The sequence below is a fragment of the Notolepis coatsorum genome (assembly GCF_963971535.1).
Source record: "Notolepis coatsorum genome assembly, chromosome: 2".
Lineage (NCBI taxonomy): Eukaryota > Metazoa > Chordata > Actinopteri > Aulopiformes > Paralepididae > Notolepis > Notolepis coatsorum.
Window position 1 is genome coordinate 107370213 of NC_140166.1, and position 15860 is coordinate 107386072.

General features: G+C 43.1%; 1 protein-coding gene across 1 annotated transcript in view; it reads left to right on the top strand.

Annotated features, from left to right (window-relative positions):
- Positions 1–3073: 3073 nt before the first annotated feature.
- LOC311248942 (electron transfer flavoprotein subunit alpha, mitochondrial-like) overlaps positions 3074–15860 on the top strand; it is a 92777-nt gene continuing 79990 nt past the window's right edge. The window contains exons 1-4 of the mRNA XM_084338187.1: positions 3074–3199; positions 5681–5830; positions 12001–12082; positions 14469–14551. Coding sequence (XP_084194313.1) covers positions 3161–3199; positions 5681–5830; positions 12001–12082; positions 14469–14551 — 354 coding nt within the window. The 5' untranslated portion in view covers positions 3074–3160. The remainder of the gene's footprint in view (positions 3200–5680; positions 5831–12000; positions 12083–14468; positions 14552–15860) is intronic.

The window sequence follows — 15860 nt, forward strand, 5'->3', positions numbered from 1 at the left end:
AAAATAAAATGTGGGGCCTCTAGTGATGAGGGGCCTCCAATTATTTTTAAAATTAAAGTTAAAAAGAATAAACAAATATTTGGGGCCTCTAGTGACGAGGGGCCCCCAAAAGGCCTCTAGTGACGAGGGGCCTCCAAAAGGCCTCGAGTGACGAGGGGCCTCCAAAAAAATTTAAAATAAAAGTTAAAAAAAATAATAATACTAATTTGGGGCCTTTTGTGACGAAGGGCCTCCAAAAGGCCTCTAGTGACGAGGGGCCTTCAAAAAAATTATAAATTAAAGTTAAAAAAATATATAAAACATGTTGGGGCCTCTATATGACGAGGGGCCTCCAAAAAAATAAAAATAAATTTTTTTTTTTTTTTTTTGGAGGCCCCTCATCACTAGAGGCCCACGGGCCGCGGTCCGGACGGCCCGGTCGTTAATCCGGCCCTGGAGACAGGAGGCACCATGAGGTGGAGAGAGGAGGCACCATGATGGAGGAGACAGGAGGCACCATGATGGAGGAGACAGGAGGCATCATGATGGAGGACACAGGAGGCACCATGAGGTGGAGAGAGGAGGAACCATGATGGAGGAGACAGGAGGCACCATGATGGAGGAGACAGGAGGCACCATGAGGTGGAGAGAGGAGGCACCATGATGGAGGAGACAGGAGGCACCATGATGGAGGAGACAGGAGGCACCATGATGGAGGAGACAGGAGGCACCACGATGGAGGAGACAGGAGGCACCATGATGGAGGAAACAGGAGGCACCATGATGGAGGAAACAGGAGGCACCATGATGGAGGAGACAGGAGGCACCATGATGGAGGAAACAGGAGGCACCATGATGGAGGAGACAGGAGGCACCATGATGGAGGAGACAGGAGGCACCATGATGGAGGAAACAGGAGGCACCATGATGGAGGAAACAGGAGGCACCATGATGGAGGAGACAGGAGGCACCATGATGGAGGAGAGAGGAGGCACCATGATGGAGGAGACAGGAGGCACCATGATGGAGGAGAGAGGAGGCACCATGATGGAGGAGAGAGGAGGCACCATGATGGAGGAGAGAGGAGGCACCATGATGGAGGAGACAGGAAGCACCATGATGGAGGAGAGAGGAGGCACCATGATGGAGGAGACAAGAGGCACCATGATGGAGGAGAGAGGAGGCACCATGATGGAGGAGAGAGGAGGCACCATGATGGAGGAGAGAGGAGGCACCATGATGGAGGAGACAGGAGGCACCATGATGGAGGAGAGAGGAGGCACCATGATGGAGGAGAGAGGAGGCACCATGATGGAGGAGAGAGGAGGCACCATGATGGAGGAGACAGGAAGCACCATGATGGAGGAGAGAGGAGGCACCATGATGGAGGAGACAGGAGGCACCATGATGGAGGAGAGAGGAGGCACCATGATGGAGGAGAGAGGAGGCACCATGATGGAGGAGAGAGGAGGCACCATGATGGAGGAGACAGGAAGCACCATGATGGAGGAGACAGGAGGCACCATGATGGAGGAGACAGGAAGCACCATGATGGAGGAGACAGGAGGCACCATGATGGAGGAGAGAGGAGGCACCATGATGGAGGAGAGAGGAGGCACCATGATGGAGGAGAGAGGAGGCACCGTGATGGAGGAGAGACGAGGCACCATGATGGAGGAGACAGGAGCACCATGAGGTGGAGAGAGGAGCACCAGCGTTTGAGCTTTGGTTATAGCAGCCTATATTGATATTCAGTAGGCTGGACAGACCTGGATGATAGCCTGCTCCAGATACGGTTTAGTCTGCCAAGGCTGCACCTCAGCTGGGCCACAGCTTTGTTTTGGATCAAGGTCCTCTTGGTTCTGGGGCTTCTCTGGCTACTGTGTACAACTCAACTTGCCCAATGGCAGGGAAGATTCAGCCAATACAACTTAGAAAGAGAGAGAGAGAGAGAGAGAGAGAGAGAGAGTTACGCTATATTTATGCAATAGGCATTATACCCATGCTGCAACTGAGAATTTCAAAATGTTTAAATTATGAATTGAAAATAGGGGACCCTGATGTAAACAAGACAAAGTCTTTCTCTGGTCTGCATCCCCTTAACAATTGTGTGTATTGAGTTGTACTGTACCCATTCTGCAATCTGTTAATAAAAGTTTTCAATCAATCAATCAATCAATCAATCAATCAATCAATCAATCAATCAATAAAGTGTTTTTTCCCAATACGGACTATTATTTTATTACATTTATCTATGTAATAAACATCTATTATTACATCGTCATCATTTATTTATTCATACATGGAATCACCACAGTCCAACAGTACATATTAATATAATTCACCAAATTCCATGGCTGAAAGGAACAGGAAGAAGAAAACATCTTATATATACCTGCCCCTACACACATACAACACACCGATAGACTTATTGCGTAAAACCAAACAGAATATACCCATTTAGCAAAAATGGAAACATCAACACACAACTAAATTAAATCAACATAAATAAACCCATTTTGTGTATCTATCAGTCAAACTACATATAGGTTCATTCATTTATACACACACACACACACACACACACACACACACACACACACACACACACACACACACACACACACACACACACACACACACACACACACACACACACACACACACACACACACACACACACACACACACACACACACATGTATCTATACATTTATATGATGTATTATCCTATATTATACTTCTATATACTATATCATTTTTATTTTATTATAATATAACTAAATCATACTATTTGTACTACACCATATTGGTACAGTATTATACAATATTTTAATATATTATTATTCTATGTTACGCTGCTATATATTTATACTATATTACTATACTCATACTGGCCTATACTGCAATTCTATGCTATGTTATCCTGTTATGCTAAACTGCAATATTATACTAAACTGTGCTATACTGTCTATTTATATTTTCTTTGTACAACCTTTTGAAGTGAAATAGTAGAACTCTTTTCATCATTCTGCAAATGTAATACAGACTCTTATATTGAAAAACTGACCGGATGTCCTCTCGTTAATGCTGGCGGCTTGACAGGTGGTTCACAGCATAGTTCACCCGAGGTCCTGCAACTACTTCAGCAGTACTATTATTATTATTATCATCGCTAGCCATGTACACGGCACTACATAGGAGAAGTGTGGCTCAGTTGGTAAGTAAGACCGTTGTAGCTTTTATTAACGTTAAAACATGGACATGGACGTTGAGACGGAACATAACAAAGTTACTGTAACTGCCCTACTGCTTTTTATTATGGGGTCAGGTAAGGACATAGACACCGCTAGTAGCGAGCTAACGTTAGTTAGTTGGTACTTGGTAGCCAACCTGTTGTTGCTAAAACCACTAACCAGGCTAGATAACGTTATGTAATAAACTAAAGGAAGTGCGTTTAATTATCTTTACTCATGAACAATCTACTTGCCTACTAGGTATATCTACTATAATGTATGTAAAGTGCAGCGTGTGACGTCACACGCATATAGTTTGATTGATTGATTGATTGATTGATTACTTTATTAACAGATTGCAGATGGGTACAGAGTACGGCTCAATACATACAATTGTTAAGGGGATGCAGACCAGAGAAAGACTTCTCGTCTTGTTTACATCAGGGTCCCCCATTTTCAATTCATCATAGTAGGGCCTTTTAGTCACCTGATATGGATTAAACTAGTTTGCTGTGTAAACTATAATCACTCACTGTATTAGCCAGCTAGCTACTAGTAGTTATTGTTAAGTCAGTGCCCAATACTGCAGTGGTCACATATAAGAAATACAGCCTCTTAAGACAATGGTTCTCAATGTGGAGTCCGGGGACCCCCAAGGGTCCTTGAGGAGGAGGGTCCCCAGAAAAATTGGTGACTTGACTACATGCACAAGAAGAGGGAGAGTATACAAGAGTGACTACAACTATTTCCCTCTCTCTCCACTGTAATCTCCTCAATAACAGTACAGCTATAGCTCTTCTCATATTTTAGTCTCATCAAATGGGGGTTTGCATACTAATGTCTATCAATGGTATGTTGACACACGTTGACACAAAAAAGCTTGAGAACCAGTTAGGAGGACAATGGTTTTACATATTATTATGTTATATATATATTATATATGCTGCTGTATATATATAGTGTAGCTTTTATTAGCTATGAAACAAGTAAACAACTAGGCTGTGTCTATTTATATGTTTATCTTGACTCAACCAGTTGGCACTATTTTGATTGTCAAATGCCAACCTGTGGCCGTGCTGAAGGTTAGCCTACATGATGAGGTCACAGCACTGAGGCGGATGGTGATGCTATAACAACAAACTCTACATTTGGGTGTATTGCTGAGAACCCAAAGGAGTGCACTGTTGAGTGACTGTGAAGTCAATTGGATGAGTGGTTCTCCACAACGCTGCAAGTAGCCATACTGCGGGTCTCCACAACGCTGCAAGCAGCACTTGCAAGCCATCAGCCTGCTCTGAAGGGGAACGCGCTCCGAACAGCCATGCCCTGAATGGCCACTGCACTAGTATTTGTTAGGGATGGGTACCGAATTCGGTACTTTTAAAGGTACTTACCGAAACACGTCGGTACTACCGAGTATCGTTTCACGTGAGATACCGCTTGAATTTTTTTTTACACTTTCTTTTATTTTAATTTTTAAAAATTTTCTTTTCATGTCAACGTTCAATATACGCACAATATACGCTTACCTAGGATTTGACTTGATTCAACAACAAAGCAGTCGGGGCAATGGCAAGCTGAAAACGGTCGAAAGTGTGGTTATTTGAAGTTTAGATATTTTTTTCCACAACTGAGGTAGGTAGATTACGTTTTTAGAGACTAAAGTACCGAAAAAAGGTACCGTTGGGTACCGGTATCGATTCACAGGTACCGGTACCGCTATTCCTAGCACTATTTGGGCAACTTTACACAATTCCTGTGAGTCTATGGAAGACATCTGTAAGGTTTATTTAAAAAAAAAAAAAAATCATTGTTTTATATTTCTAATGGAGTACTCAAAAGCATCATTTTCCAGCCTCAATATTTTAGCCTGTTATTGGCCTGGCTCTGCCCATAAGCACTTTCAGTGACCTGCGCGCGGAGTGTTTGCACGGTGGTCTCTCTCTCTCTCTCTCTCTCTCTCTCTCTCGATTCGGGAGCAGCTGTAGCGCGCGGCACAGTGTGTATGTGTGCTCTGTCGCGAGGGTCTATCTGATTCTCTCTCTCTCTCTCTCTCGCTCGCTCGCTCTGTCAAACCCCGTTTGGTGCGCTACAATCACAGAGCCAATCGGATCACTATCCGCTCCATCCTCGCCTCATTACGTCACGATGCGAGTCAAATCAGAATGACCTAATTAAAGCAGGAAATGGTCTGAGCTGAATGAGAGCAATCCGCCAATATGGTATTTAGACACAAAAACACATTGATACTAACTCCTATTACTATAATACAATGCTAGAGACTCAAAAAAGACATTTATAATGCATGTCACCTTTAAAGCCCCAATCTGGGTTTGACTATGTGATATAGGCTATATTATGGGCTACATTCATGAAGAGTTTGATCTGTCCTGATTGCATTCCCACCAAAACCCACCCTGCTTATGACGTTACCACCTGCACCTGTTTCAAACCCTCCTTCACAGCCAGGTCTCCTGCATAGGTTTCTGAGCACCTTGGTTGTGGCAGAACATAGCAATGGCAAGCTGACCCCCATCACTTTGAATGCCATCACAGCCGCCAGCAAGGTGGGAGGAGAGATCTCCTGTCTGGTTGCTGGGACCGACTGTACTCAGGTAGGCCTGCTTTGCCGTGTCCAAAATAGGGCCTGAATTAGCAATAGGAGTGATTTACTAATTGAAGGTATTAAATGGAGTTTTTGAACACTAACTGATCAAATTTGCGCTATAGCGCACAGCAGAAGAAAATGGTTCACCCGAAAACGATATCACATGTTCTTCCAGCACACATACAGTACAAGGATGCCCCAGCACGCCACAAGCATGGGATGGTCCAGAACTCTGCTGCTCACCTGCTCACAAACACCCGGTCCCGTGACCACATAGGTCAAATGACTACTCCTCACCTTTAAAGCCCTCCATAGCCTGGCCCCCCCTACCTGACTGACCTCCTTCTCCCTTACCGCCCCACCCGATTCCTCCGGTCCTCTTCCACTGCTTCCCTGATCGTCCCGTCATCCAAATTTAAAAGTTTTGGTGATCGGGCCTTCTCACGTGCTGCACCCCGACTCTGGAACACCCTCCCTCAGATCACCAGAGACTCTCCCTCACTCTCCACCTTCAAATCCCGACTCAAAACCTAGCTGTTCTCCCTAGCATTCAACCTTCCCTACCCATAACCACCCTCCTACAACCTAACCACCCCCCTTTCCCCTCCCCTACCTTCTCTCCTCTTCTGCCCCTCCCACCCCCCCCCCCCCCCCCCCCCCCCCTCGGTTTCCCTTACTTACTTCCCGACTGTCTCCCCTACTGGCTCCTGTCTGTTACTCGTGGTTTTATGTTCTTGTGTAATCATATTGTTCCATGTTTCCCTGTGGTTCTGTTTCTTTCTCAATGAGGGCAAAGGTGTAGGGATGCTGCTAAGCCAGCACTTTATTGACTTTTTTGGTGAAAAAAACCATACCAAACTAATTGTTATTCAAATATACAAAATGTTTTAAGAGAGCAAAGGAAACAGCGAAAATGTACTTTACAAAGGTTATGTCGTAGGAAATTTATTCAGCTTGTACTATATAATATGTTTGTGTAGCTGGTTTAAGGCCTACTCTTCAATGTCGGTCGTGCATAGGAAGTGAAGACGGGCCGTGATTCCATTTTACCATTTATTTCACCTGTTAAAACAGATACAAGACTGTGTTATGTCTTGTCTTGTTTTATCTTGGCCACAAGATGGCGCCCTCAGCTCACAGGCTCTCTCCTCGACACCCAGTGGAGACTGCCATTTTGAATCAACATTGAAATAACACATGGAATAAAACAGTACAATAAACCAATACAAAATAAACAATATGGGTCACTCATTTACCTGTTAACACTTTCAGCGCCACGCCTGGTTTTCCGTTTTACCGCTTGAATGCCACCATCGGCGCCAATGTTAACGTTAATATCGCCTAATCTATGTTTTAAATTATGGCTATGTGTCTAATCTGCCCATCGCATTATCAAAGACTATTTTCCAGTCAGTGCTGTGAAGGCAGATTGTTTTTTTATCGCGTCGTTGCCGTTTCAGAGCAGTTAGAAAAGCCCCCGTTTTGATATAAAAAACAGCTCATTCTGGAGCATTCTATGAAAATCGTCTTTTAGTGGAATATTCCACAACGTTGATATTCGTCGGCCTTTTTATGAATCGTTTTCAAATAAACGCTAGATGATCAATATTATACGTGCACGCACGCACATTACGGCCGCGCACTGATAATCGCTCCGTTGATTTCCTCACGGACTTTTACAGTGAAACCGAAAGAAGACATTTCACAAAACAGCTTATAACTTCATCAAACTTACTCTGATTATCCTACCACTGATAACATAGAGTCCTTACCTGACATCAGATGGTATCCAACTGGTATATTCCAATTCCTGATCACCATTCGAAAAAATCGATACGTGTATGGATCCAACGCGATACAGTAGAACTCCATGATCCGCGGGGATCTGAGGCTCCAGAATGAACTCTAGTAACCCCGGCTGGATCAGTGAACTGGAAAATGTGGAGTACCGGATTTTTTTCCCCATTAATTTTCATTGAGTCCATTCCAAAATCACTTATGTCATCTGGGAGACGACAGGGGGCGCTTTTTTCCACAGTGATCGCCGGCGCCCCTCGGCTAAATACTCGGGTAGGCTCGGGTGATGCAATAATTTTTCAGATCGCAAAAAAAAAAAAAATAAAAAAATTCCGAGAAATCTCGTGAGTGGCATGCAACCACCTATAAAAAAACCCGAGAAATCTCGTGAGTGGCACTGAAAGTGTTAAAACAGATACAAGACTGTGTTATGTCTTGTCTTGTCTTGTTTTATCTTGGCCACAAGATGGCGCCCTCAGCTCACAGGCTCTTCAATGGGAAAATGTCACAGTCAGGTCGAGGCCTACACCACATACTTATATACAACTGGGTCATTGCCCGGCAACTTATTTACACATTTAAACCATCATAACGTTCTTTTAGACCAAAGATATGTTTAGAGATGATGAGCGACCATCTTACCTCTTCAAGCACCCAGTATAGACTGGCGTGAAGAGGGACACGCAAGGGGAAATACGTCACTTCGGCAGGAAGTGACGATTTCAAAATAAAATACTTTGAGAATAAAAATAACAATAAACAAATTAACACTATGGTCGCCGAAAACGAGTTTTCACGTCATTCCGAGCCATGCTCATTCTGCCGAAGACGCCGTAACTCGTCTTTGATGTCAATATTTCAAAAATCTGTCATCGAAATCATATTTCCTTTCTGGAGCCCTGAGACACAGTGCTGATCTCCTCTCAACTCTCTAGCGGTTCAAGAGCGCCATCTGGTGGCCGATCGGCAGATCGGCAACCGGATATTAACCTTTGAACCGGTAGTACTCATCCAAATGTGGTCCGGCCACTCGCTATAGCTCCCGCGACTCCATCTTGAAACACTGGATAATAGATCGCTCGCCCTAACTCAATAAACAACGTTATTTGGACGTATATACTATTATACAACCTGGAAATGGATCGGGCATTTCTACATCCCATAATAGAAAAAAATCTGTTCCACGCTCATCTGCCAGCGGCGCGAGGAAGCCACGGTAAGATTCAGTGTTATTTTCTAACGTATTCTATACTAACTGATCTGATGAACATATGACCCACTCTGGATGAATCATCTAACGCTGCCCACGGAATTATAAACGATCCCCCGCCCATCCGGTCAACATCAGATGATGCGTAGAAACTTCTAGAAGTACGTCCAGTTGAAACTTTTTATCTCTCACAGATTCCTACCAAACTGTATTTGATCATCAATATAATGCATTTAGGGCTATAAATCACGTTCTGAAGAAAGCTGCAGAAAACGATAAAAACATACTTATACTTTAGACCATATTTTAGTATGAATATGTGAATGAAAAAGTTTAACGTTGCTACACCCTGAACAATACATATAGGACATTGAATGGGCCATAATAATGGCAATGTAGCAATAGAATTTAAAAAGTTATAGCCCTGCAAAGAAGGGGAACTTCTCCATAGACAAATAGAGCTGGCGGAGGATGGTATATTAAGAATTTAACCCATGGCGATTAAAGTGTTAAAATAAAACGTGAGGGAGGGATTATTCGTGAAATACATAACTATATTATATATATACCTGCTACAGTTGGGCGGTATTTAATTTTTGACACCGTTAAACCTTCTGCAAATATTCCCATGATAGTACTTGTTGTAAATTGTAGTACTTGTGTGTTTGGCGCCATTAACTCATTCAGTGCCAGAGGGCGCTGTGTGGTTGAAAGGCCAATGCTTTAAAGTATAGGAATACGTGGCAGTGTTTGCAAGGCTATAATAACTATATCATATATCATAGCTATGGATACAATACTATTGCCCATTTGACGTTGAGTATCTATCGTTCAATATGTGAAAAAGAAATAATTTCTTCATCCATACATTCCCGTTTTTATACCGTGGTGAATATAAGTATGGTTTTAGGGTAATTCATGGGAGGCTGGTAATAGCCCCCAATGTGTATTATACTAAATGCATTGGCGTTCCGTCCCTACACACGCTACAATAAAAAAATCAAATGCATATGATAGGTATTATGTTCCATCATGAATGCATGAGAGGGTGGGGGGGGGGCGGTCGTTTTTTTTTATGCTTTGATCGTCACCAACGGAATACGTTATGGACTAGCGTTACACATACGCTCTGATTGCAATGAAGGCATGCTTTGATCAACGCAAGATTGATATCATATAGCCCTTACCTTGACTAGGATCTGCCCCAAAAATAATATTCCAATTATCTGATCGCGAGTCCCAGTATTGGTGTCGATCGTGTCGCCAACATTATCCACCATACATCATCCGTCTGGAGCATTTAACACTCCTCAAGCCGATCAGGACAACCGTTCCCCTTGCCCGACATTGAAAAGTCCGCCCGGACCAAAAAATCGACGCCCAGCCCAAGACACAGAGTTTCAAAGGATGTGCAATATCGGCCGCATCTTACCAGGCGGCGGTATTGGACTTTTGCAATCTCAGACTCATTATAACACCAGGCTCCCTGGATGGATAATGAATGGAAATATCGAATAAAAGAAAAAAACGGCCAAACCCCGACTATACTCTGGTCTGGCGCTGAACGTACAGCGAGTTAACCCGACTATCATCGGGTCTGGCGCGGAAACTGTTAAAGAACACGCCAACATTTTTGGAAATTTTACCTCATCGTCTTTTCCAGAGAGATACAAGAAGATGGATACCAGTTTCCTCTCTGTGTGTTCAGTAGAAAGCTATCTGGCTGCACGTTAGCCTAGCTTAACACAATGAATGGAAGCAGACATGGCCGGTTAGCCTAGGCATTGTCCAACTAACACCTCTCCCGAAGGCTAACCGGCACTGTCCGCTTCCATTCATTGTGCTAAGCTAGGCTAACTATTTGCTGGACAAACACTCTTAACACTTTGAATGCCCATCACGAGATATCTCGGGTTATCAGCCCGCCCCCTGAATGCCCATCACGAGAATTCTCGTGAATTCTTTTTTTATTAGCGATCTGAATTTATATTTCATCAACCGAGTCTACCGTTGGTAAACCAGCTCCACCAGGCGCTCAGATGTGAAAAAAGCGCCCCCTATCGTCTCCCAGATGGTAATGTACCCTTTTGGATTGGACTCAATGAAAATGGATGAGAAAAAAAAACTCCAGAATCCATATTTTACTTCTCACGCATGTAACTCACGCATGTAACCGGAGCCGATCAGATTCATTGTGGACCCTCAGCACAGCGTGTAATATGTGTTTTACAGTATACGCGTTGGATCAATAAAATTATCGATTTTTGGAATGGCGATCAGGAATTGGAATAATCCATTTGGATCCCATCTGATCTCAGGTAAGGAATCTATTTTACCAGTCTTAGGATAATCAGACCTGTTTTCACGGAGATATAAGCTTTTCCCCTATATGTGATATGGCTGTTTGACTGTGCGACCGATCAGGAACTAAGAGAATCGATTTTCAGCTTGCGGCACCAGCGTGCATACGTACACATATACTATCGATAATCTAGCGTTTATTTGAAAACGATTCATAAATAGGCCGAAAAATTACAACGTTCTAGAATATTACAGTACCTACAGGGATTATTTTTTTCTTCTTCTTGAAAACGAGGGCTTTTCAAAATGCTATAAAACGGAAATGAACCGATAAAAAAACAATCCGCTTCGACAATGTTGACTGGAAAATGAGTCATTGATAAGCGACGGGCAGATTAGACACATTTAAAACATAGATTAGGCGATATTAATGCTAACATTGAAGTGGATGGTGGGCATTCAAGCACTAAATGTGCGCCCCCTGCTGGGCACTGAAAGTGTTAATTTAGTGTTTTTATTAAAACTCAACCACACAGACAGTGGTAATAATACATCGGATTTATATAGCGCTTTTCCAAATGCTCAAAGACGCAGTTGTGCTCGACAAACACTTTTAATTTAGACGTTTATTATATATACTGTATGCACAGCAGAATGTTTTTATGATGGTAATGACGGACATGTTGCTATTTTCAAATTCCACAGGATACCTTATTACTGTATTACTGCCCAAGCCTGCTATAGTCTAACAAACAATAGAAAACTCTATTTGGGTGGAACTCTGTTGGATACTTTTAACTAGTTGATTAATTGAATGTCTTCTGTCTTTGTGTTTGTACTGATCCTTGATCTGATGTATCCTGGACTAGGTTGTAGAAGAGATCAGTAAGGTCAAAGGAGTCAAGAAGATTCTTGTGGCTCAGCATGACTCATACAAAGGACTGCTACCAGGTAACGGTAGACATTTATTTAATTTTGGTATTTAGGTTTTTTCTATTGCCATTATTGGTCCTCATTCTCGAACATGTTCGTAAGTACCTTTGTAAATATCTTGGTAAAAATGATGTACTAACAAATTTACAAAAACCCTCTTCCGGATTCCTGAAGCGGTCTCCGTAAGTGGCCAAAATCTTCGCAGCTGGGTTCCCATGAATGAAAAACGTCACTCATTCTTAAACTGCAAATCGCGTTCTCGTACACCTGAGACTTGTGCAAAACGGCAAGGGCTGTGTGCAAAACAGCGAAAGGGTCGGCATTGCATCTGCACCATGCTGACCCATTCAACAGGTAGCGATTTGCGACTGATCCCAAAATGAGATTAGATTAAAATGTATTGTCATTATACAGCACAAGTACAATACACCATCCAACCAGAGTGCAAATGTAACATACAATGAATGCACAGGTGATGAAACCCAGACATCTAATTTAGTAATGTCAATACTGAACGACTGCATGCTTGTCAAGAGCCAATCTCACAGTCGTCCAGTATTGACATTGCTAATATGTAATGTTCTACAGTAGGACTTACTACTATAATACCTAATAAAACAAGTCATTATAATAATAGAAGCCTACTTTGCTGAAACGATTCATTTCGCACGTATATACAGTACAGTACGTGTGTGCTTGTGCGCTGAGGCTGCCTCACTAAGCCGTTTCTCCACACATTTATTTAGTTCTAGCAATAGGAATAAATCAAAGCAACAATAAATTATATCATAGAGAAGAAGACCGTATATGGCATATTAATACAGTATATTCCACTATACAGTAGCTATATCAGTGGCGATCGGTTTAATTCTTATTTATTTTGTTTGCAGTGTGTGTGTGTGTAATGCTCACGATGCCTCATTGAGTCAGGACTATAAATGCAAAACGTAATTGTTAACACTTTGAGTGCCGTGCTGATTTCGGGGGCCCCATCTATTCAATGCCACGCTTTAAAAGATAGGAGTCCGTCACCTTGTTTGTAGAGCTATAACTATATTCTATATTATAGCTATGGATACAATACTATGGTCATTTGACAGTGACTTTCTTCCGGTCAAGATGCAAAAAAGATAAATTTTTTCCATGCATACATTCGCGCGTTATACCGTGGTGAATATAAGTATGTTTTTAGATCGGTCCGGGGTAATTCCTGAAATGCTGAGGAATAGCCTTATTCCTGTATTATACTATAACCATTGCCGTTTCTTGCCTGGACCCGCTATTATTCTCAAATCAAATCTATATCATAGGTATTATGTTTCATCATGAATGCATGAAAGGGGGGGGGGGGGTCGTTTTATGATGCTTTGATCGCCACCAACGGCATACATTGTGGACTAATGTTACACACACACGTTCGGATCGAGGTGAAGATATGCTTGGATCAATGCAAAATTGATATCATATAGCCCTTACCTTGACTAGGATGTACCCCAAAAAGAATATTCCAATTATCTGATCGCGATTCCAAGTATTGATGTCCATCGTGTCGCCAATATAATCCACCACGCATCATGCGTCGGGAGCATTTGATTCTTCTCAATCCGACCATTATAACCGCTCTGCTTGAGCAAAAAAAATAAATGACCCGGAAAGATTAGATCGACGCATAGGCCAAGATACAAGGTTTCAAAGGGTGCTCGATACCGCCGTCTAGCTGGATGCGGCCGGTATTGCACTTTGGCGACCTCATTCCCTATGGTAACAACAGGGTGGATAATGAATAAAAATATCGGAAAAAAGGAAAAACAACCCAGAAACAACTTAAGTAATTTTTGGCACTCAACGGTCCTACATAAATCCTACAATGAATTTACAATACGAAGCCGTTCGAGAATGCCGAATAAGTACGTAAATCGAGTTACGAAGGAATTCCTTGGTAACTTTCACTTATGTCCGTTCGAGAATCAGGACCATTGTGTCTTGGTAGAAGACCAGCTAGGACTGTATAATATAAAATTATGTATTCAATCATTAAGTAATTCAAATATTATACTATAGGGGTGACAGTGGCTCAGGAGGTAGAGTAGTCGTCGGAAGGTTCCTGGTTCGATTCCCGCTCCTCCCGGGCAGAGTGTCGAAGTGTCCTTGCTCAAAAAAGAAATTAATTTGACAAGCAGGTGGTAGTCAAATTCATTTATGTTTTTGAATTTGGAAATTTCTTCCGACAGCCCTAGTAGCCAATCACTATCGTCACCCAGTTTTTGGGGCGAAAATTCAATCCATGTATAACTGTCTTTACCAGAGTAGTCTGCCGACATCCTGTTCCTTGCTGACATGCAAGTTGGCTACAGATAGGCGACCTCTAAGTCTCACCTAATCGAACCCATGTTTCTTCCAACAGAGGAACTAACTCCGCTGATTGTGGCCACTCAGAATCAGTTTAACTACACTCACATCTGCGCTGGAGCCTCCGCCTTTGGAAAGGTGAGTCAGACCAGTAGACAACTATATTAGATGGGTACATGTTGGGCCACAGACCCCCCCCCCCCCCCCCAATTTGATAGAATTTTGTCCCAGTGAGTCCTATATGAAAAATATAGTTTATAACGATTTAGTACATAATTCAATAGCTGTCTATACTGTGGGTCGGGGTCTAATAGTGGAGAGAGTAAAACATATTAACAAAATATTAGAATAAGAGAGGAAATATCACAGTTTCACGATTATTATACTTTTTCTAATATATAAATAAAATAATAATAAATAACAAAATATATATAGATATATAGTTGTACGAGGGCGGAGCCAGGCGTTCATGGGGTGAGACGTGTTTCACGGGAGCTCCCTATTATCGTGCGGAAAACACTGTCACCCCACTAGTCTTTATTTTATTTTGATTTGTTATTGGTCTTTTTGTTGAGTGGTCGTGCATCTACTACTTTCATCAACCTTTTTTCAACTTTTCACGATGTCGAAGGGAACCAGAGCCATGAACGCTACAGCCGACAAAATGGCACCGAGCCCGTCCTCGCTTTCGCCTGAGATAAGTGAAATTCTCTCGGTCGTGACCAAACTCCATGCGGACTTTGAGGTACGCTTCGCTGATGCACAAATGAAAGCGCAGGCGGAACTTTTTGATACCTTCCATCGGGCAATGTCGGAGGAAATCAGGCTGGCGGTAGGTCCGTTGAGAGAAAAGATGGAGTCGCTACACGCTAACGAACTAGCTTCGCTAACGGTTGAGGCCTCTCGACAGGGCGAGAGGGTGGAGGGTCTGGAGTGTTCCCTGCTGGCTAGGCAGGCTGACGTCGCCAAATTACAGTCGGTAATTATGGAAATGCAGTCCAGGGAGAGACGATACAACATCAGGATTGTCGGTGTACCGGAGGGCAGTGAGGGAGGACGTCTCTCGGAGAACATGCCGGAGCTGCTGCAGAAAATACTGGGGAAAGATGTTCTTTCCGACCCGCCCTTATGTGAATCGGCCTACAGAGCGGGCAAGACCAGTCCTGATGTGAGCAAGGAGCCGAGGCCCATCATTGTCAAGCTAAACGGGCTACAGCAGAGAGAACTCATCATGCGGTTGGCCCGGGCCAGAAGGGGGGATCTGGGTCTCGACAATCAAAGTGGCCATTTTCGAGGACTTCACACCGGAGGTTCAGGCACAGAGGGTCGAATACAAACTGGTCATGGCCAAGCTATGGAAACTGGGCTTGAGGCCTACGCTATTCGCCCCCGCAAGATTGTCTGTGCTATGTAAGGGCGATGACCGTCGCTCATTTTGGTCGTTGGC